Here is a 21,526-nt window from a genome sequence, read left to right on the forward strand (position 1 = left end):
TGAGTTCATTTTCCAAGCATAACTGGAGTAAAATAAATAATATGTAAATCTTTCAACATCTTAAGCATTTATAGGGCAAGGTAGTCTGGCAGAAAGAGCTCCAGGCTGGGAATCAGAAGACCCACATTCTATACTCATGTCTGCCTCCAGTTCACTGCATGACCTTTGGAAAGCCACTCTCTATTTCTTTTTTTTTTTTTTTAAAGCAATCGGGGTTAAGTAACTTGCTCAAGGTTGCACAGCCAGTTATTTCTGGGTGTGGTGCTAAGTATCTGCGCCCGGATTTGATCCCCAGGTCATCCCAACACTGGAGCCGGTGCTCTTACTCGCTGAGCCACCTGGCCGCCCCTATACTTCTATTTTCTTATCTAAACCAAGAGGTTAGCATCCCTACCCTCCAATGTTCTCTTGGGAATGAATAAAGAGGCAGATAAAAGGTGACACTAATATAGTGCTTTAAAGTTTATATGGGACTTTATAAACATTATCTCATTTGATGCACACGGTAGCCCAGTGAGGCAGGTACTACAGACATTATCATTCTTCTTTTACAGATGCGGAAACTGAGGGTCTAAGAGCAGAAGCAACTTGTCCAGTGTCTCTCACAGCTGGTAAGTATCAGAGGCCTTCTGACTTTTTAATTGCCTCTTTCTCAAATAAATATTTAGAACTCTTAGAAGAAAAATACCAGAGAGATAAATGAGGTCATTCAGATAATTTCTCAGACAGCCTAAAAAGAAAAAAATAAGGAAACATTAGCCAGCAAACACACCCCCTGACCTGGATAAAGTGAAGGATCTCAGCCTGAACAACATTACCCTGTCAACTGGACAAGAAACTTTGCTGACAGAAGGGCAGAAGAGCCAATTTGTCTTAAGCCAATTGTTCTTTAAAGTTTTCTGGCCTTCTACCTGTTTCACCAAGTAAGTCATTAAAGTCTAATGTCATCTAAAGTCATTAAAATCTAAAGTTTAAACCAGCACTCCCAATGAAATACTTTATCCCTGAAGTATGTAGCTAACACAAAGGGAAAGAAAGAAAAAAATACCAAGTAGCCAGAGTGGAGTTGAACTGTATTCCAAAGGGAGAGAACAGAGAGATGGGGACAAAGAGGGAAAGGGGTGGGGCAGAAGTATGGCCAAAAAAACAAACAAACCCAAAAACAAACCTGAAAAACAAATAGTGAGGGATAGACAGAGACAGAGAGAAAGAGGAGAAAGATGACTGAACAAATGAAAAGGATATAAAGGCAAGAATCATGGGAGTAAAGAAATCAGTTTACAAGAGGGGAAAAAGAGAACTAGAGAGATACTGTGGTGTAACAGAAAGAATGCTGAATTTGGTATCAGAGAACCTGGGTTAGAATCTCATTTCTACCACTTATTGTGTGACCTCTCTGGTCCTCGGTTTCTTCATTTATAAAATTCGGGGTTGGACTAGATAATTCCTAAAGTGTCTTCCAGACTGATACCCAGGATCATTCAACAAACATTTATAGGTCCCACTCTGTGCCAGGTACTGTGCTAGGTAAGGGGATTCAAAGAAAAAAAAAAAAACAATTCCTACTCTCAGGAGACATGTACATATATAAATATAGCAGAATAAATCTATAGAGAATCATGCAAAATAAGCACAAAGTAATTAAGGAAGGAGAGGATGCTCATGGTTCGGGGATTGGAAAAGACTTTGGGTTGAAGGTAGTATATGAGATTTATCTTGAAGGAAGTAAGGGGATTTTATGTAAAGTAGAGGAGAGGAGGGATTGAGTGTCAGGCCTGGGGGGACTTGCCAATACAAATTCACAGAGACTAGAGTTAAAGTTAGGTCTGAGGAACAGAGAGAAGGCCAGTTTGGCTGAACTGTGAAGTATTAGAGGGCAGGAATATATTATGAAACTAAACAGATAGATTCGGTCAGATTGTGAAAGGCTTGGATACTGCTGATGAAGTGTCTTTAGGAAACAAGAATAGTATGTCAAATGGGAATGACAGAAAGACAGATGGAAAGGATTAAGTAAGCAAGCAGAGCTCACAGATCAGACTCCATCAGCCCTAGCTGACCAGGCTGAACAGTATATAATGTAGAACATTTCCCCATAAAAGTTGCAGGATAACAGAAGTCGGAAGCTAGAAGAGACCTTAGAGTAATTTAGTTCATGCTCTCCAATTTACAGAGGAGAAAACTCAAACACTGAAAAGTTAAGTGCTTAAAAAACACAGGGGTGAACAAAATATATTTTAATAATAAAACCAATTTTTCCTTCCTGAATTATTACCACCTTTTTCTAAGTATGTCATCTCCCAATTTGGGGTGAAAAAACTGGCAATAGTAAAGATACTCGTAGTGATGGGGTACCTGGGGTCTAGATCAATTTGTGAAACCAACTTGTAAAACCAGTCTGTTCAATTGTAACTGCAATTTGTCCTTTCCCACCCTTGAGATCTGCCCCTTCTCCCTATCCCACATTCCACCTAGGCAACACCCTGTGACCCCTTTGTTCTTACTTAATCTCTTCATTTCTTCTGGGCCTGGCCCACACCCTCCTTTATCCTTGCCTTTTGTCTCCTTCGACCTGGCCCAAATCTTATCTAAACTATCTATTCACATGCTCCTCTTGGTCAGCTCTGACTTCTGTCTATGCACTAAGGCCCCTCCTGTCTGGTCAGCCCTGACTATGGCAGCCCTACCCTTTAAAGGTAAAAGCATGTACCCCTCTCACTCGCAGGTCCCCTAAAGGACTCTTGCCTGCTTCTCATGGAAGCCTAACAATAAACTTCTACAACTCTCACTCCAATTAAGCCTGAGACCTTGAATTCTTTCCAGATGATATTGCAGGTTTTCTGGTCTTAGATAAGATCATAATTCCTGCTGAACCTATTGGGATCCCGACCCCCATCAGTAGCACTTTATAGTTTATAAAACATTACATGTACATCATCTCATATGATCTCACAATATCTTTATGATGTAGATAGTCCAGGGATTATCTCTATTACAGATGAGTAAATCAGAGCTCAGAAATTAAGTGACTTGGCCAAGGTCACTAGTAAGTGGTAGACCTGGTTCTTGAATCCTGGTCTTCAAAATTCTAGGAATCAGTGAAAAGAAAACCAAACAAACCAACAGTTGACCTCAAAGATGCCTATTCCTACTACACGCAGCAAAGATGTCAAGGATAACACGAGGTTTCAGGCCTTGATGACTTGGAGGATGGTAGTACCCTGGACAATAATGGGAAAATTAGGAACAAGAAAGGATTTTGAGGGGAGATAATGAGTCTCTTTTGGATATGTTAATTTGAAATACCTATGGGCCATCCAATTCAAGATGCTGGAGTGTGGAAGACCTTTATTCCAATTTGCCCTCAGACACTTACTAGCCATGTGATCATGGGCAAATCATTTAACCTGTTTGCCTTAACTGGAGAAGGTAATGGCAAACCACTCCAGTATCAGCTTGCTATCCATTGAGCCATCTAACTGCCTGCTTAGCACATAGTAGGCACTTGATAAATATCTATGGACTATCACATTCAAGCCTTCCTTTCTGCTATCTGGCTTGGATACCAGCTCTCCTTGCCTTTATGTGACCCTTTGGCCCAAAATGAGCAAGGCTAAGAGATAAATGGATAATAATCCTTTCATTCATTTTAAATTTATTCCATGTGATCTGTACTCAAATGGTCACCCTATGCCTCATATTGTGAGTTACAATGTATCTAGTAAGATTCATCAACTTTGTGTACAAGGACCATCACAACATGACCCAGTCTATTTTTTCAGCCTTATCTTATGCTACAGCCCTATCTATGCATGTGCTTCAGCCCTGGTAGAATATGAATGTACCCAATGCCTTTCTACTGGAATACCTTTGTTCATGCTGTTTCTTCTGCCATATCCCACTTTCTGCCTGATGAACATCTATCTAGCTCCATTATAAATGCTGCTTCCTCAATGATGCTTTACCTAATATAAGAAGTCATTCTTTCTTTTTTCTGAACCACTCCAAGTGGTTTTTAATTTCTTTTACAACACTTAAATTCAGTCTTGTATTATAGTTTTGTTTTTTAAATTTAAATGGTGCTATCTCTGAAGAAATTATAGTTCAAAGGATTAGTTCAAAGGAGGTGCCCTAAGTCCATCAAAGCATTGCAGCCTCTTAAAAGGTAGGGTATCTTAATTCATTTTTGTTTTCTGTGGAGCAGTGTCAAATTCAAATATAAGAAAGGCAGCTAAACACTGTAGATAAGGATCCCTGTCAGCTGTACATTGACTTAGAAAACCACATATTAACATTATTAGCACAATGGTTGCTTGTTGTAGGTACTCAGTTTGAACTAAACTGGATACCAGTAGTTAGTTGTCTTTGGACAATAGAAATTTGGACAGTGACCTAGGGAGGCAAGTATATTGCAATATGAATCAACTGGGCATTAGGAACCCAGTTCCCCAATTCAATAAACAGTGTTCTTTTTGTGACCTTAGGTAAATTCTTAGATGCTCCTCCACTTTATGATGGCTGGGATTCCATTTATTTCCCCCCAATTTTTTTTTTGGCTATGTTTACTATTGAAAAAAAAAAACCCCAACAACTCAAAACAAAAAAAAAATAGATTTTAGCTTCTGTGACCTCTAGTTCAATTTAAGTTCTGAGCTTTAATGTTTCATAACATGACAGGCCTTCTTTGTGCCTATTTCTTCTAGAAGAAAAAGAAAGGGCAGTAAGGGGGACCAAACGTATTATCATGGAAAAAAAATATACCAACCAATTAAATTCCTATTTTGGATGATGCAAACCTTCACTTCCAGGATAGCAATTTGTGGAATTAAGTTTCATCTCAACTTAGAAATGTTTGTTGAGTTGTTTTTCAGTCATGCCCAATTCTTCATGACCCCATTTGGGGTTTTCTTGGCAAGGATAGTAGAGTAGTTTGCCATTTCCTTCCCCAGCTCATTTTACAGATGAGGAAACTGAGGCAAATAGGATTATGTGACTTGCCCAGGATCACACAACTAGTAAGTATCTGAATTTGAACTCAGGTCTTTGACTCTAGGCCTAGAACTCTATCCATTGCACCACCTAGCTTCCCTTTAGATAGAACTAGTATAGTCCTAATCTAAAGAACAAAACAAAACAAAAAGCTTATGGGAGAATAAAAGTATAGCAGGTACTAAAGATTAATGAATTCCTCCTCTTCCTCCAGTTACCTCAGACTTTTTCTTTTCTTTTTTAAATTTTTTTAATTACTAAAACTTAAATACATAAGAAATTAAAAGAAACAAATTTAAATATTGAAACTTAAATACAAAATTTTAAAAAACATGTCATGTGCACAGCAGAACATAAGAGAGGATTCAAAATATGTAGCAATAAATTTCCATATCAAGAAAACCTATATAATAAATACTATGCTTTGTGTTGAGAGCTGTCCATCTTTTCTTTTCTCCCTTCTAAGTTTTCTTTTGTTCTCTGCACTCTCAGACCTTCTAACCCTTTACTCTCATGTTAGATAGACTTCCCTTAGCATAAGATGGTAAGGTGAGCACCCCTGAATCCTCTGAGATGTACATAGTCCACTGAAGATGATGTTTTTGATAATCCAAAACATTTGAGAGCAGTGGATTTCTTAGTCTACTCTCTGTTCCTTAAAGCTTACTGTATAGTTGTATAATTAGTATACAATTAATTAACCTTCCTTGAATGGTCTGAATTGTGCCCCTTTGACTAAAAAAGCTTTATCCTCCTTCTGTGCGCAACCTTGATATATGTTATCAGATAACCGGGGTACCTGTGCTCCGGCTCATTCTTTGTGAATAAATATATATGTACATGTACATGCATATCTGTACACACACACACACACACTGATCACACTTCAGACTAAAATTTTTCCAGGGCCAAAGAAATTAAGTATCAGAGCTTTTTTTTTAGCTCTCCTGAACTAATATAGCCATAATGTCTGCAAATGGGACACTATTTAAATTAATATCTTAAAAATACACTAGTTTCTTTCTTGTTGACCTATGACTGCAAGAGTTTAAAAAACAAAACAAAACCTCCTGCATATCTGAAAACTCAAGGGTCCCAGAGTTGATATTATTCAATCAGTCAACATATATTTATTAATTGCCTGCTATGTACCAGTTAGGTACTGTGCTATGCACTGAAGATACAAAGAATGAAATAATGCCTACTCTTAAAAGTGCTTCTTTTTTATAGGGTAGACAGATGACTAAATGCAAGGTAGTTAAATCTGCCTTAGGGAAGGGAGGGCCCTAGCAATTGGGCTTTTGTGGGGTGGAGGTAAAGAGATAGTGCATTCTAGACTTGTGAGGATGGCCACTACAAAGGCAAGGAGATAAGAGATGGAGATTTTGTGTGAGAAACTGAGAGAAGTACATTTTGGCTAGATTGTAGACTTGGGCAAGGGGAGTAATATCCAGTGAGACAACAAAGATTGGTTAGGCTTTATTGTAAAGGACTTTAAAATCTAAAAAGGGTTTATATTTTGTCTTAGAAGCAATAGTGAGCCGCAGATGTTGCTGGAGTAGGGGAATGACTAGTGAGATTTGTTCTTTAGGAAAATCACTTTGATAGCTGTGTAGAGGATAAAATGGAGTAGGGAGAGATCTAAGGCAAAGAGACTGACTAATTAGAAGACCATTATAATCTAGCTGGAGGTTGAAATGGCAAGATGTGGCAAATGACTGGATATGTGGAAGATGAAGGCTGAGGAATTGAGGATAAGTGAGGCTTGCTCACCTAGGAGACTGGAAGAATGGAGATACCTTCAACAAAAATAGGGAGTTTGGAAAAGGGATAGGGAAAGTAAGTTCTCTATTAGTGGTTTTCTTTCTTTTTTTAAACAATAATTTTATTACTCTTTGTGGCAGTCAGTCAGCTAGTGTACTATGTGCCAAACACTATATTAAGCTCTGGGGATACAAAGGAAAACAAAAACAAGCGTCCTGATCCCAAGAAGCTCACACTCCAATGGCGGAGACAGCATGAAAACAATTTTGGACAATGGTAAATTGGAGGTAGATTGAGGACTCAGAAAGTCTTCCTGCAGACGTTGGAAATTTAGCTGAGAACTGAAGGAAGTCAGGGAAACTAGGAAATGGAGAAAAGGGAGAGTGTTCCAAGCATGGGTAGAGCCAGTAAGAAAAGGTCAGAGGTATGTGAGGAAGTCAGGAGGCTGGTACAGAAACATTTTAGTGTAATCTTGTAAATGATACCTCTGCCAGAAAAAATTCTCAGTCTACATGAATCAAATTCTAACTTTCTTAGGCCCTTGAAGGATCCATTACACCCATTCACAGTGCAGATTCTTCAGGGTCATATTAGCAGATAGCATACTATCCCAAATACTAAATTGTTTATGATATGAGACAAAAGCCCCCAGGACAAACACCTGCTCTCATAAAAACAGACCCCATGAGACCTTAGTATCTTTGCTAAAACTCTTGCTTTAAAAGTCCACTTACCTCAAACCTAACATTAGACAAAGGCTGGGAATGTTTTTTGTCAGGCCAAATGATCAACATAAATTAATTTTTAATCCATGAAAATGGCAAATTAGGGATAAAATTAAATGGAGGAGAAATTGAGGCCAGTCAGATGCTAAGAGTGCCAGGATTTTGTGTTTTTCAAGTCTCCTTTCTTTTAATTAATTCCATTGGAGTGGTTCAGTTCTGACCCATTTTTTTTTTCTTATTTACCCCTAAAAAACCAAACAGCCAGAGGAACTAATTACTGCTAATAATAGCATGCCAGCTACAGAACTGTAACCTTTACAGACTTAGGATTCCTCGAGAAATGTTGGAGTAGCATTCCAGAGACCCACGACTCATACACCCACAGATGCATTTTTGTCAGCAGTGGAGGGTGTGGGCTGTACTTCAGTGGTAGATGTACACTTTGCAAAGCCTTTGTGGCAAGACCGCCAGGAGAGGTTTCAGCCAGACTGGCTCATCTTGATTTGAGGATTAGTGGCAAGCGGCTGGGTTTGGTCATGCTGCGTCAGTCATCAGGGACTGGCAAACAGCTAGTTGCTAGGCTTAGGGTCAAGCATGGTGAAGAAGGAAGAGGTGAGTTAAGAAGTTAGAAAGGAAGTAAGAGTACTAGATTATGACTCAATTTCAACTTCCTGATGGAAAGATACCAAGATAATTAAAAGAATTTGAGATACATAAAAAGCCTTCTTTCAACCACATTCACATGCATGAGGAACTCATGCTTGTCAATCTCAAACAAACAAAAAAAAAACACCATCAACTCTAAGTCAGGCCTGTACAAGCTGTGGCCCACCAAAGGATCTCGGGTGGCCTTAGAAAAACGTAGAGGAAAACATCCTCTACATTTTTCTTGGGTCACCTGAGATACTTTGGCAAAGTAGCCCATGGACTGCAGGTTGTGCAGGCCTGCTCTATATAATCATTTTAGTGTACTTTAATTTCATTAGCTCTGGTGGTGGTCCTTCCATCAAAGTATACTTTTGTGACTTAGATGATCTTGGAAAATTGCTAGTACCAAAAAAATTCATCCTATTGTGATCAAAATTTCTAGATTGCTTCTCAAAAAACAGAAATAAAGTATGTCACCAGGTCTATATGGACATTTGTGCGTTTAACATCATTCAGGTGTGAAGGGGAGGCAGCTGTTGGCATAGTGGATGAAGGTGCCAGATGGGGAAGTCTACTTAACTTCTTTGTGCCCTGAACAACTCTCTAAGATAAAATAATTACTGATCACTATTTGGGGGAGGGAGTTTGCACACCCAAGAGTTTTTCCTACTAATGAAGTCACTTGGTCAACATAAAAAAAAATCAATAATTAAAGCAGCACACTATACATATATGTACATATACACACACATATATACACATGCACATATTTATATGTAATACATACCAACATATCTATATACATTTATATTTTAATACTATTTATATGTTCATATATGTGTAGCATATGCATTAAAGCAAGGCTGGCTTATGGGGCTAGCCTAATCTAGAGGGTAGACAGGCAACATTCCATCTGTACTTTTCATTTTCAACGGTCATCCCAACAGCCATTTTGAATTCCAGAAAGGAGTCAAGGTTAGAGCTACCTGGCTTCAGTGTCTGATAGCTTACTACCAAACTTTTTTTTTGTGGACTTCCCCTCCATGTTGGAACTCCACATATTCAACACATTCTGCAGGTAAGAAACATGTTAGTAAGATGATGTTTATAATTTCCACACCTGAATATGGCACAGGAGTGTTAGAATTTACAGGAACAGTTAGGCCATGATATTTACAGCAATTTTTTTCAAATAATCTAGATAATGTGTCCTATACTTAGATGGTATCAGTGAAAATGTAAGAATTTAATAAGCATTTATTAAGTGTTCATGATGTTGCCATGCACTACGATGACAAAAAACCAGATCTTCCCCTCAGTGAACTTACATTATATTTGGGGGGGGTAGTGGATGGGAAAGAACAATATGAATATAGAAAATTAAATATAAAATATATACAAAATAATTTGTGGGGAGAGTATACATTCTAGCATGAAGGATAGTTTGTCAAACATAAATAGGGATTCCAGGGGACACAATGGAAGGGTAGGGTAGAATGTGATGGGGACATTGGAGGGATAGGGCTGACATAAGAGTGTATGAGGTAGAGGGAATGGTGACCTATGAAAGAAGCTTTGGCCTAGATAGCCTATGACTTTAGAAAACTTAGAATCATAGGGATTCTGAGCTTAGCCATGGTGAAGAATATTGTCATGTCCTTCAGAGTGGTAATGATCATGTTGCTTTGATTATCAATCCTTGAGTAAGAGGCAGAAATTTATGGAGATAGGAATGTATATGTTGATATTTTGCTGACTATTTTCTATAGCAGACAGTCTTTTTATGGTCCTATAATTGATTAAGGTGTAGAAGATAAAAAATGCTATCTTTATTGTTTGTCAATTTATTTATTTACTTATTTTTTGGAGCGGGAAAGGGAGGGCAGTTGGCATTAAGTGATTTGCCCAAGGTCCCATAGCTAGTAAGTGTTAAGTGTCTGGGGCAGGATTTGAACTTAGGTCCTCCTGACTGCAAGGCAGGTGCTCTATTCACTGTGCCACCTAGCCACCCCTATTGTTTGTTGATTTAAAAAAGCCCAAAACTTCCAACTTAGAAGAAAATTATACCCGTGAAGGTTCTCATCCAGTAAGATGTCTTTCATTAATAGGAAAAAATTATAAAGATTTATGCAAAAGATATAATTATGAAAATAATAACTTTGTTCAGCAATATCAATCCAGGCATAAAAACAAAGAGACATATGCTCACCTATGATATTTATTTCCTAAAGCTATGAAGGATATTCTGCAGAGTCCATACAAAAGAATTCTCTGTGGGAGAGAAGTATTAGATTGACCAACAGACTGAAGGTCTACAGAGCCATTGTGCTGACATCATTGTTGTATGCCTGTGAAACCTGGACAGCATACCAGCACCATGCCAAGAAACTGGATTGCTTCCATTTGAATTGTCGTAGAAAGATTCTGAAGATCACTTGGCAGGATAAGGTACCAGACATTTAGGTCTTTACTCGGACTAAACTTCCAAGCATTCAAACTCTGCTTCAGAGAACGCAATTCCAATGGGCTGGCCACACTGTTTGAATGCAAAACGTCCACTTGCCAAAAAAACTGTTTTATGGAAAACTCACACAGGGTAAGTGTTCACATGGTGGTCAGAAGAAGCAATACAAGGACACTCTCAAGTTTTCACTAAAGAACTTTAGAATTGATTGTGACATTGAAGACACTAGCACAGTACTGCTCAGCATAGTGGGCCCACATCAGAGAAGGTCCTGTGCTCTATGAGCAAAGCAGAACTGAAACAGCTCAAAGGAAAAGCAGGATATGCAAATTTAGAGAACCCACCCCAAATGTTCACATGGACTATCTGTGTCCAACCTGTGGTAAAGCATTCTAAGTTCATATTGGTCTGATCAGCCACAATCAGACACACTGAAACTTGACTCTCTAGCATAGTGATGTCATCTTGGTCTTCTTGGAGAAGGAAGGATAACAAGTATTTGCATATGACAATGTATTAATTGCATTACAACCTGGAATGCTACAGAGCCTCTTCGGTGAAATTTGAAGCAATGCAAAAGAGCTAACTATCCACACTAGATAAAAAAAAAAATGAATGAAAATACTCATATGTTCTGGCACATACAACTGGATTGGGTAGCCTATTGAATTAATCTATCAGTATATGCATCTTGGACAAGGCACTGCAGGTACAATGACCTGGACCTAGAATTTTGTAGTACTAGTAGGTTTCTGGCTAGTGCATTTTTAAAACTGCCCTCTTTTCAACAATTCCAAACTATTTGCTGTTGTAAAAGCCCATCTTTTAAATACTAATATTCCATTTGGTTACAAATCATGGTTTAAAATTATCTTGGAAGAATAAAAATTACAAGTCAAAAGACAATGAAAAGATAGCTGGTGATATAAGGCAGCTACAAAATGTTGCCAGTGATCGCTTATTGCTTCCACGAAGTGATGGAAAAGACACTGTCAGAGACATATATGATTACCAGAAGAGGTAAACTAATCATGTAGTTGAGAATTTGAGACACCAGATGCACTATGCTGGTGTCTCCAAAATGTTAAAATAACCAAAGGAAAGCTCCAGTGCAGTATGTCCCTCATGGAAGATTTACAGAAAAATATGGACAAGAATCACAGGATAAGAAAGTGTGGAGAGAGTACCATTGCTGATGAGATCACAGATCCAGTGATGTATCTAAATGGGTTCTCAGTATTCTCCTAAGCCTTTTCCATTTTAAGATTATACAGCCAGTGAGTGGTCCTTTATTTTTGTCCTCTTTCCTCCCTCACTCTTTCCCATTATCAATCTCTAAATTTTCTTTAGATTTTGCTTTAAAAATATCCCTTCCAATGCCTTCCTTTTATATCTTTTACTCCAATCTTTCATCTGCCATCTCTAGTGCTTGAATGTATTGAATTAGAAAAGTTCCTTAGGCAATCCCAAATCACACTTGAAGAAGCACCTTTTGGTAAGAACATGACTTATGCAGGTATTGTTTCTCATCTCCATTTTGTAGGTAGAGGGCCTGAGGCACAGAGCCATTCGATAAACATTTGTTGAACACCTGTTCTATACAGGTCCCTCTGGAAAGATGTCTTAAGGTGACAGTCAGTCATTGCTGGACCTGACAGAAGTCGACACATCTCCAAATGCCAAGGTTGGTAATTTAAGAGAGGTAAAACTATTTTTTCTAATGTTTTTCATCTGAAGAATCTTAAGTGCTTCCAGATAACTAAGAAAGTCCAGGAAATAATTATTAACCTTGAAGTAGTACTTGCACTTCTAGACCCTCTGAAGCAATGTGGGGTGAGATGTGATTTCTCCCCGCTGCCCAGGGCCCTCATATATGCCTAGGGTATACATGAAGGGTTGTCATTCACAGCCCTCTTTTTCTAGGCATTACACCTTGTGCCCATCCCTGGTCCCACCCAACATTATAAGCAGAACATATACCAACTCATGAGTTTATCCTTGACTTGCTGCATTGCAACTGCCCAGCTCTGAGGACTGGGGTTAAACAAGGTTCAACCTTTTATCTATTAGTGCTTTTCATTTTTTACTATTAGGAAGTTCATAGCGACCCTTATATCTTTAAGCCTTTATAAAAGAAAGTCCATTCTGAGATCTTGATCTCAGTGTGTGAGGAATTGAAAGGTGAGGGGAAAATTAATAAAATATGAAGGAAATTGTTCCTTTTCAGTAGGTCACAATAATTGGGCTGAAAAATTCTATAGGAGGACCCTGTGGGGGTGAGTGGGTGGTGGAATGGGGATAAAATAATGAGATGTGATATTTGTAGTTAGAAGCACATGAAACAAATGAAAAATACATATAAGAAGCAATATAAATAGAAAATCACATACCCACAATTGAGTACATAAATGTTGAAGGATCACTGAGTAAGAGAGTAAACATAATCTGGTGGAATTAATCAGATGTAGCTTCTTAGATCAAGTGAGTTTTGCAGAAGAGAAAGGACATGGGATTGGCTGACAGAAAGGAAAGGAAATCCATCCAACAGGACTGGCATGTGCAGAGGCACAGAAAAAGGAATGAGCAGAAGTGTGTTAGGGGACAACAGATATGGTTTGGTAGATGTGAAGGGGGTGTGGAGTAAAAGAACACAAAATAGGCAAAATAATGAAGGATGGTGAAGAGGCCTATATATTAATTGAGCTTATGAATTTGTATTTATTGTAATAGCAGATAGGGTAAGTAACTAAGGCAAGTTGATAATGTCTTATCATAGGATCATAGCTTTAGACTTGGAGAGGACCTTAGAAACCATTTAATTGAAACCTCTGATCTTACAAATGATGAAGCTGAGATTGTCTGCTATGACTGGCTATTGGAAGAGGGGGTCTCTGTAAGCAGTTCGGCAGCCAAGTGCTGGCTTTCTTCAGCCAGCAGTGATACTGGGCTGCAGAGTTAGTTGACAGAGCATTTCTAAATATATAAAGGATGAATTGGAATAGGAAGAGATTGGAGGCAGGGAGAGCAGATAATGGTGGCTGTAGTAACAGAGAATCTGTGGGACAAATGAATCAGTTTGTTGTTCACTTGTGTCCTACTCTTTGTGACCCCATTTGGGGTTTTCTTGGCAAAGATGCTAGAGTAGTTTGCCATTTCCTTCTTCAGCTCATTTTACAGATGAGGAAACTGAGGTAAAAAGGATTACACAACTTGCCCAGACACAGCTAGTGTCTGAGGCCAGGTCTGAACCTAAGTGTTCCTGATTCCAGGCCCAGTGCTCTATCTACTTCATCTTCTAGCTGCCAATCAGTCATTTAACAAGCATTTCTTAAGTGTTTACTGTGTTCCAGGTACTGTGCAAGGGCTGGGGTGCAAAGAAAGTAGAAAATGGCTATGCTCACCAAAGAGCTGACATTCTAATTCCAACGAGGGAGACAAAGTACATAAATAGGTATATTTAAGATAAATTCAAAGTAAATACAAGGTAATATTTTAGGGCCGTGCTAACAATTGGAGAGACCTGGAAAAGACTCCTGCACAAGGAGTTTCATCCCTCCTTCCTAATAAAATAACAAGGTAGCAGAATTTTTAAATCTGTCCTTGAAAAAGGTGTATAGGATGAGAGTAAGGTAGTCAGGCCAGTCAAAGCTCACATTTGTGGGAAGCTTTTGGACATTAGGGAGCGAATTGTACCTTTTGAAATTTCTTTTGAGAAGATTGAAATCTGTGGCCCAATCTCTTCCAGGGCCTTCTTGGCCTTCAACTGACCACTTGTGATGGTTTTTTTTTTTATTCCTATCTACAAAATATATGATGTGTGTATATATTTATATATGTCTATAAAGTGATACCTAGCTTAGAAATAAATTTAGCACTATATACATGCATTTTAAGATAACTGTAATAGAAATGTATTGTGGGGGCTATGTCTTAATTAGATGGCTGTTTTTCTGAATTAAGTCAACTCTAACATGTGTACATCACAAAAAGCGAATATATATGTATGTATTTAAATATTTAGTGTGATATGTACAGCTAAAATCAGCCTGTTCTCTCAAAATGAGACATTCCCTTCTCTGTTCCTTTGTGTTGCATCTTGAGACCAAAATTGGTAGAATTTTCTTTCATTCAACAAAAGTTTATTACATTCTTACTATGTGCAAAGCAAAGATAAATAATTCATTTTGTTTATTGAATTAAGCAAGGCTTATGCTAGGGATTAAAAAAAGAGATAAAGTCCTTGTTCTCAAGGGGCTTACTAATAAGGGGGTGATATATTTATGCAAATAAGAATAATTTACTCTAAGAACAGAGGAAAGTCAAAGTGCTATAAAAAATTTTAGTAGAGAAATAGCACTTTCATCTTGGCAGTTGCGTAATCAGAAGATATCTCATCTACGGTGAACATTGAAGAAATATAAAGATTTCAACAGACAGAAATGTGGAAGGGAATATATTCTGGGTATAGAGGAAGAGCAGGGTGAGATCAGGAGATATCTTAAGTTTTTTTTATTTTGGTTGGAACAGTGTATGAGGACAAGTAAATAGAAATAAAGATGGAAAAAGTAGATGAAAGCTACATTTTAGATGGCCATTCATATTTAATCTGATCAGGAAGTTAGTACCTGATAGGAGCCATTGAAAGTTTTTAGGCTTCTTTTGGCAGCTGTTTCAAGGATGGATTGGAAGGGGAAGAAGCTGAATGTAAAGCAGTTATTAAGTAGTCTAAGTAAAAGGTTATCAGGGCTTGAAAACTAGAGTGTATGTAGGCTATATGAAATGTAAGTCATACAGAGGCAAAAGTGATAGGATTTGGTAACTGTACTGTAATTGATGATTGCTTATGGAGTGAAACAGTGATAGGAATTTTTAAAAAATGTATAACCCCTATTCTCATGGAATAATACATGTACACAAACAAGAATGATAAGAGGTCTGATCAAAGTGGTATGAGAAAATTTAGGAAAGAAATAGCACCTTGATCTTGAGATAAGGGGTAATCAGTAGAGACTTTTCATCTAAGTAGACCCTGAAGAAAGATAAAAGATTTCAACAGGCAGAAATGTGGAGGGAATGGAGGAAGAAAAGGAGAGGTAAGCATTTAGAAATGTGGTACTGTGGGTGCAGGGAGAGTTTGGGGCTAGAAATGCAGATGTTATAATCAGCTGTATAGAGATGTTGATAACAAGCCTTGGTAATAGTTAAGATCACTAAGGGAGAGGGGCGGCCAGGTAGCACAGCGAGTAAGAGCGCATAAGAGCACTGGCCCCACTGTAGGGATGACCTGGGGATCAAATCCCAGCTCGGATACTTAGCACCACACCCAGAAATAACTGGCCATGTAACCTTGAGCAAGTTACTTAACCCCAATTGCATTAAAAAAAAAAAAAGATCACCAAGGGAGAGACTGTAGTGAGAGGCAAGAAGGCTGAAGCATGTAAAAGCTTCACTATTTTCCCCAGTTACCTTCTCATCAGCAGTATTGCCAGCAAAACCAAAGACCACATCTTACAGAACTTAACTGTTTTTAGCTCCTAACCTGGGATCCCAGTATCCTGATTGGCCAGCCCTTCTGACTTATCTGCTCCAGCCATCTTTTGCTTTACTTCCTTACCATCTTGACAACTGTATCACCACCATCCTCTTCCAATTTTAGAAATATATCCACATCAATATCAGTACTGCCACTGCTACTGGAAACGGGAAAGGACTTGTTGACTTGTTAATCTATCCAACATTGGTTCCATGCACCATCTTGTATTTTTCTAAACTAAAATATTCCTTCTTGGCCACCACTCTTTTATATATGTTGTTTCCCTGTATTAGAATGTAAGGTCCTTGACAGATGGGACAATCTTCACTTCTGTATTTGTATTCCTAGGGCTTAATATAGTGTTTGGCACATAGTAAGCACTTAATACGTTCTTTTTTCTTTCACTCACTTATAGGGAATACTTGCAGTTAGGAAAGGAGAGAAGGAAGATGACTCTAGAAGGAAATCAAGGAGTGGTCACAGGTAGGAGAACAGAATTTCATAGAAGATCAGGGAAGGAAATTATCAAGGAAAAAGAACTGGCCAATAAAAGTTGAAGAAAAGTGAAGGAAAATAAGGACTGAGAAAAGTTCTTTAGTTTTGGTAATGAAAAGGTCATTGGCAACAGAGTAAGCAGTGGTAGGAATGAATTCAATAGACTTCAGGAATCTTAAGAAAATAGTGACTAGGGACAATTCTTTCAGAAGTTTAACAGTGGAAAAAAAAGATGGGATAACTTCAGATGCTAGTTGAATGGAGGGAAGATTTTTTCTTTTTTAAAAGAAAGAAAAATTGGAATGTCTGTAGAGAGAAAGGGAAGAAGCAAGTAGAGGTAGATATAGCAACTATGAGAAAGAGAAGGGATGAATAACTGGAAAAGGGATCCTGGGAGACGGTAGGTTTAAATGGAGGGGTTAGCTTTGGCAAGGAGGAAGGCAACCATTCTTTAATTCTAGTAAGGAAGGAGGTAATAGTTATAGAGCAGATAAAGCTCAAAACATATAGCCCAATTTTCTCAGTAAAGGAGAGTAGAAATTTCTGCCCAAGAAGCTTATAGTCTTGTGGGGGTAATAAAATCTGCACATAAAACAAAATAGAACAAGGGCAATAAGAAAGGGTACTAACAGGTAGCTTAAGCATGCAGAAGAGAATTTCTAGCTGGGAGGTGGTTTAAGAGAAGAACTTTAATTTATAAATTGATTTATAGTTTGCAAATTGCTTAGGGAAGAATTCTTGGAGGAACTAACAGTTGCCCTTTGCCCAATCTGTCTTTCTACACAACTGCCAAATTAATAGTCCTCAAGCACAGTTCTCACCATGCCACTCCCCTGCCCAAGAAGCTCCAGGGGACTCTTGCCTCTCAGATAAAACGAACTCATGTTTGGTTTTTAAAAATCCTGCTTTTCAGAACTAAGCACTAACCTATCTTTCCATACTTACTATCTTAACTGCATTCTGTTTTCCAGACAAACTGGTCTACCTGTTACCCTCTTCCCCAGCCTCCCCACCATTTCTGTGCTTTTGCACATGCCCAGAAGGCTCTCCTTCCTCCACCTGACTTAAGAATCTATCTTTTCTTTCAAAGCTCAGCAGAAGTCCTGCTATCCTCTTCAGAAAGCCTATCCAGATTCCCATCCACTCAACACTTGCTAATCTCCTTCCATTTTTTTTTTAAACTCTAGTGCTTACAATAATGGATTTGGACCTTATGCTGACACTGGCTGTGTGGCAGTCAAATTACTAAACAAACTTTCTGAACCGGTTAGTTCATCTATAAAATAAAAGGATGGGATGGGGCTAGAGAGACGTGAAGATGTTCCAGCTCTAAACCTAAAAACCCACGTCTACTTCCAGCAGAATGCAAGCTCTTGGGAGGGGACTGCTGGGTTTGTCTTTGTGTCCCCAGGCTCTAGCAGGGTAGCACAAAGGCTCTAAATAGGTGCCTTTTAAATTAATAAGCAAAAGACGGTGGTCAGAAGTGGGAAAATTCAGTCTGGAATGGAGACTGCCACCCAGATCCTAGAGGTTTCTCGTCGCCCCCTCGGGTTTGCCCCTGTCTGGGGCGTCACGAGCCGGAGTCGCGACAAGAATTTTCCTCCCAGTTTTTCATCACCTCAAGATTCCAAGGGGTTGATGTGAAGCCAAGAGGGGATTTTCCTGGTCGAATTTTTCCAAGGCACGGCCTTAGAGCTTTGATCGGGCTTTGGCTTAGGGGTAAAAATTCCGGAAACTTGGATCATTTTTCTTTACCGAGTTGACTAGTTCCCGGTCTTTCCTGGACGCGCTGTTCACGGACTCTGCGCCCCCTGCCCGACAGGTGCAGCGCCTCCCCCTCGGCTCCACAGGGCTCTGCCCGCGTCCCGGCCCTGCGCCCCCCGTACGTCGCGTCGCAGCCCTGGCCGTGCACGCCGCTGTGGGGGCGCGCCCGACTGCGAGATCGCGCACGCATGCCTCCAGCCGCCTCCACCTCCCTTTCCCTCCCTCCACCCCTCCCCCCCCCCCCCCCTCTCCCCTCCCCCGCCCCCTTCCCCCTGTGTGCCGCCGGATCGCTCGCTCGCTCCCTCCCTCGGCCCCTCGCACTCGCTCGGGCTGGGTCTCCCCCTCCCCCCCGGCTCTCTCTCGGTCTCCTCAGGCGGTAGCCCGCGCTCTGTGGATGTGGCTGGCCGCCGCCGCCGCCGCCGCCCCCCTCTCCCTAGCTCGCCGCCTGCCCTGTAGCCGCCGCCTGCGCTTCCTCGGCCCTCCTCCTCCTCCCCCCCTCGTCCTCCTCCGCCGTCTTAGCCTCTGCCGCCGCCTCCACAGCCTGGGCCCCGCCGCGATGCCGGAGAAGAGGCCCTTCGAGCGGCTGCCGGCCGATGTCTCCCCGATCAACTACAGTCTCTGCCTCAAGCCCGACCTACTGGACTTCACCTTCGAGGGCAAGCTGGAGGCCGCCGCCCAGGTAGCCCGGAGCCCCAGGATCGGTCCCGGGGACCGCGCGTGGGTCTGGGGGGGGTTTGGGGGCGTGCGTGGGCGTGAGGGGGGATCACGGGCTGCTAGGCCGCGTCGCGGGGAGGGGGGCGGCGATGAGGGCAGGGGGCCTCGCCCGCCTGCCTGGTTTGCGAGGCCCAGGAGCAGGAGGCCGGGCCCACCCTATCCCTCTCCTTTCGACCTGTGCTGGGGGGAGGGGGGAAGGCGAGGCCCTGTGGAAAAGGAGCAGTGCCAAAAGACTGGGGGCAGGGGGCCCCAGAAACCTTCCCGCGTCTCCCCTCCCTCCCCAAAAGAGAGCGTTGGAGCACACCTGTGTGGGTCTCCCCACTCCGCCCCTTCCGGGCTTTGCAGCATTATTCTTCAGAGGGTGTTTCAGGGTGGAAGAAGGGTCATTGGAGGGGTGTCTCTCCTTCCTCCTCCTTCCAGCCTGTCTCCTCTGTCTCCCCGAGGGCTGGGGCCGGGCCCGAGAAAGATTAGAGGCGGGGGAGGCGGGAGAAGGTTAATCTCAGTCCAGTTTGTTGGCACGTTCTCCCCGCCCTTGTTCTAAGGCCAGGAAGATGATCCTCCCCCTAGTGACAGTGCAGCAGTGACTTTGTTCCCCTCTCCCCCCCATCCCCATTCGAAGCTGGGGCACAACCCCTTTCCCTCCTTTTCTTCATTTCTCCGAGCCCCATCGCCCCTACTTAGGGGCCTGTGAAGCAGGTGGATTTATTGCTACTAAGCCGGTGCCTTCCGCCAAGAACAGTTAGTTTTAGCATACCATTGGTGAAAATATTCTGTTCCTTATAATTGTAGATATGAGTAAGTTATACTTTTTATCAGCGACTGCATTATTTCAAATATTTGGTAAATTTCAAGCCTACACCGAGTACCTTTTAGAGCAGTTTGATTTTAGAAGAATGAAATGTAATTTTGAAATATGATGTTCAGTCTGGCTTGGGTCAGTCATATTCTTTAAAATACGTGCTATTTTAGAAGAAAAATTAGCAATAATGCATTTAATGCACTTAAAATGCTTTTAGGACTTTCTCTCCACCCCTCCCCCCCTTTTCCTTACTACAACCAGGGATAGAAAAACCAAGTAGGTCTTTTTTCTAGGGGACAGGATTTATCAGTGAAATTAAAGCGATGTAAACTAGTCTTGGAATGTTTGTTAGAAGCTCATTCAGTAAAGTTGGCAGACATATATGACAGCCAAAAGGGCAAGATAAACAGGGTGAAAATTCTTCCAAAATGGTTGTTAACCAGAAGGAATATTTTTGATGTGCTACTGCGTCAAAAGGCAGAATTTAGCATTGTGAAAATAAGGTGACTTAAAATTTTTCCATTTATATAAATGAATACAGAATGAGAATATCTTAGTCTAAAATTAGGATTTGGGAGTCTGGGTCTAGTTATGGTTTGAGCAGAGTGATTTTTTTCTGCAGTTTGATAATAGATTAGCAGGGGGTTGGGTGGGAGGGTTTTTAAACATTGTTCTGTCTTGTGACTTGGCCAAATCTGCTGGAAGATTGACCTAGTGATGAATGAACTTGTATCATGGGAAAATAATTATTTTTAAAATTTTAATTTTTTCACCCTTTCTTTAGGTGACAGAATTGCCACTTTTTCAGAATCAAAGAGCAGGTTTATGAGAAATGCATAGGAAATTAGAAAATATATATAGGCCGAGACAATTCAAGCTTATTTCATCATTGTAGTTTATTCAGGGAATGAAAGAGAAGGGTGTAGGGCTGGAAGTTTTCTTTGTAATGGAATACTTGGAGAAAATACAGGTCTTTTTTAAATGCACTCTTCTAAAAAGATGAACATCACATGAAAGCTTATTTTTGGACTTGAGGGTTTATATATTAAAATATTGGGATGTATAATAAAAATATATTTTATATACATTTAAAATATTGGAATATGTAATAAAAGAGAATTATGTAGCTGTTAAAAAGCAGACATAGTATGTAGACATAAGAATCTAGCAAGGTTTGTTGATGATCATGTGAACTAAAAAAATTAGTACCTTTAAAAAACCTAGAGTGTAATGCATATGGATTGAATTAACTCTGCTGGCAAAGTATCATAAAAAAGTATGCAAACTGTTCAGATGCTTTAGTTGCAAAATCTTATGATAAGCTTAGAGTATTTGTACAGGTTACATATTAGAAACTTAGTGGATTTTTAACTTTGTTTTGGGTGTGGACCTGTGGGGGAGGTGAAGAAATTAGTCCATGTGCAGGCCTTTTGCCTTTGAGTAATATTAGTGTATGTGATTTAGATTTTGTAAACTTACTTCCTTATAACTAGGAAAGCAGGCCATATTTTTTCTTAACTATTTTTTGTGGCAACTGCATTTGGTAGGTGTCTCAAGTAGGAAACTTAAAGTAGTTTACAAATTAGTAAATGTCTCTGTGTCCTGCTTATAAGCTTGTAATGATGACTGGT

The 21,526-nt window shown here is 40.2% G+C and overlaps 1 protein-coding gene and 1 long non-coding RNA gene across 3 annotated transcripts in view; one reads left to right on the forward strand and one right to left on the reverse strand.

Moving 5' to 3' along the window:
- Positions 1–447: 447 nt before the first annotated feature.
- LOC138143111 (uncharacterized) lies at positions 448–19,710 on the reverse strand. Of its 2 annotated transcripts, none has more exons than XR_011163611.1 (2): positions 19,401–19,710; positions 448–730 (listed from the first exon to the last, which is right to left on the reverse strand). It is a non-coding gene; the product is annotated as an uncharacterized lncRNA (long non-coding RNA). The 2 variants fall into 2 exon arrangements; XR_011163610.1 differs by lacking the exon at positions 19,401–19,710 and adding an exon at positions 18,374–18,532.
- The window catches only part of NPEPPS (aminopeptidase puromycin sensitive), an 85,055-nt gene continuing 82,288 nt past the window's right edge, over positions 18,760–21,526 (forward strand). Inside the window, exon 1 of the mRNA XM_069064287.1 lies at positions 18,760–19,061. Within this exon, the coding sequence (XP_068920388.1) occupies positions 18,777–19,061 (285 nt within the window). The 5' untranslated portion in view covers positions 18,760–18,776. The remainder of the gene's footprint in view (positions 19,062–21,526) is intronic.

Source organism: Petaurus breviceps, unplaced genomic scaffold (assembly GCF_028583685.1).
Source record: "Petaurus breviceps papuanus isolate PSGF00001 unplaced genomic scaffold, PetGlider_PUasm1.0 90630, whole genome shotgun sequence".
NCBI lineage: Eukaryota > Metazoa > Chordata > Mammalia > Diprotodontia > Petauridae > Petaurus > Petaurus breviceps.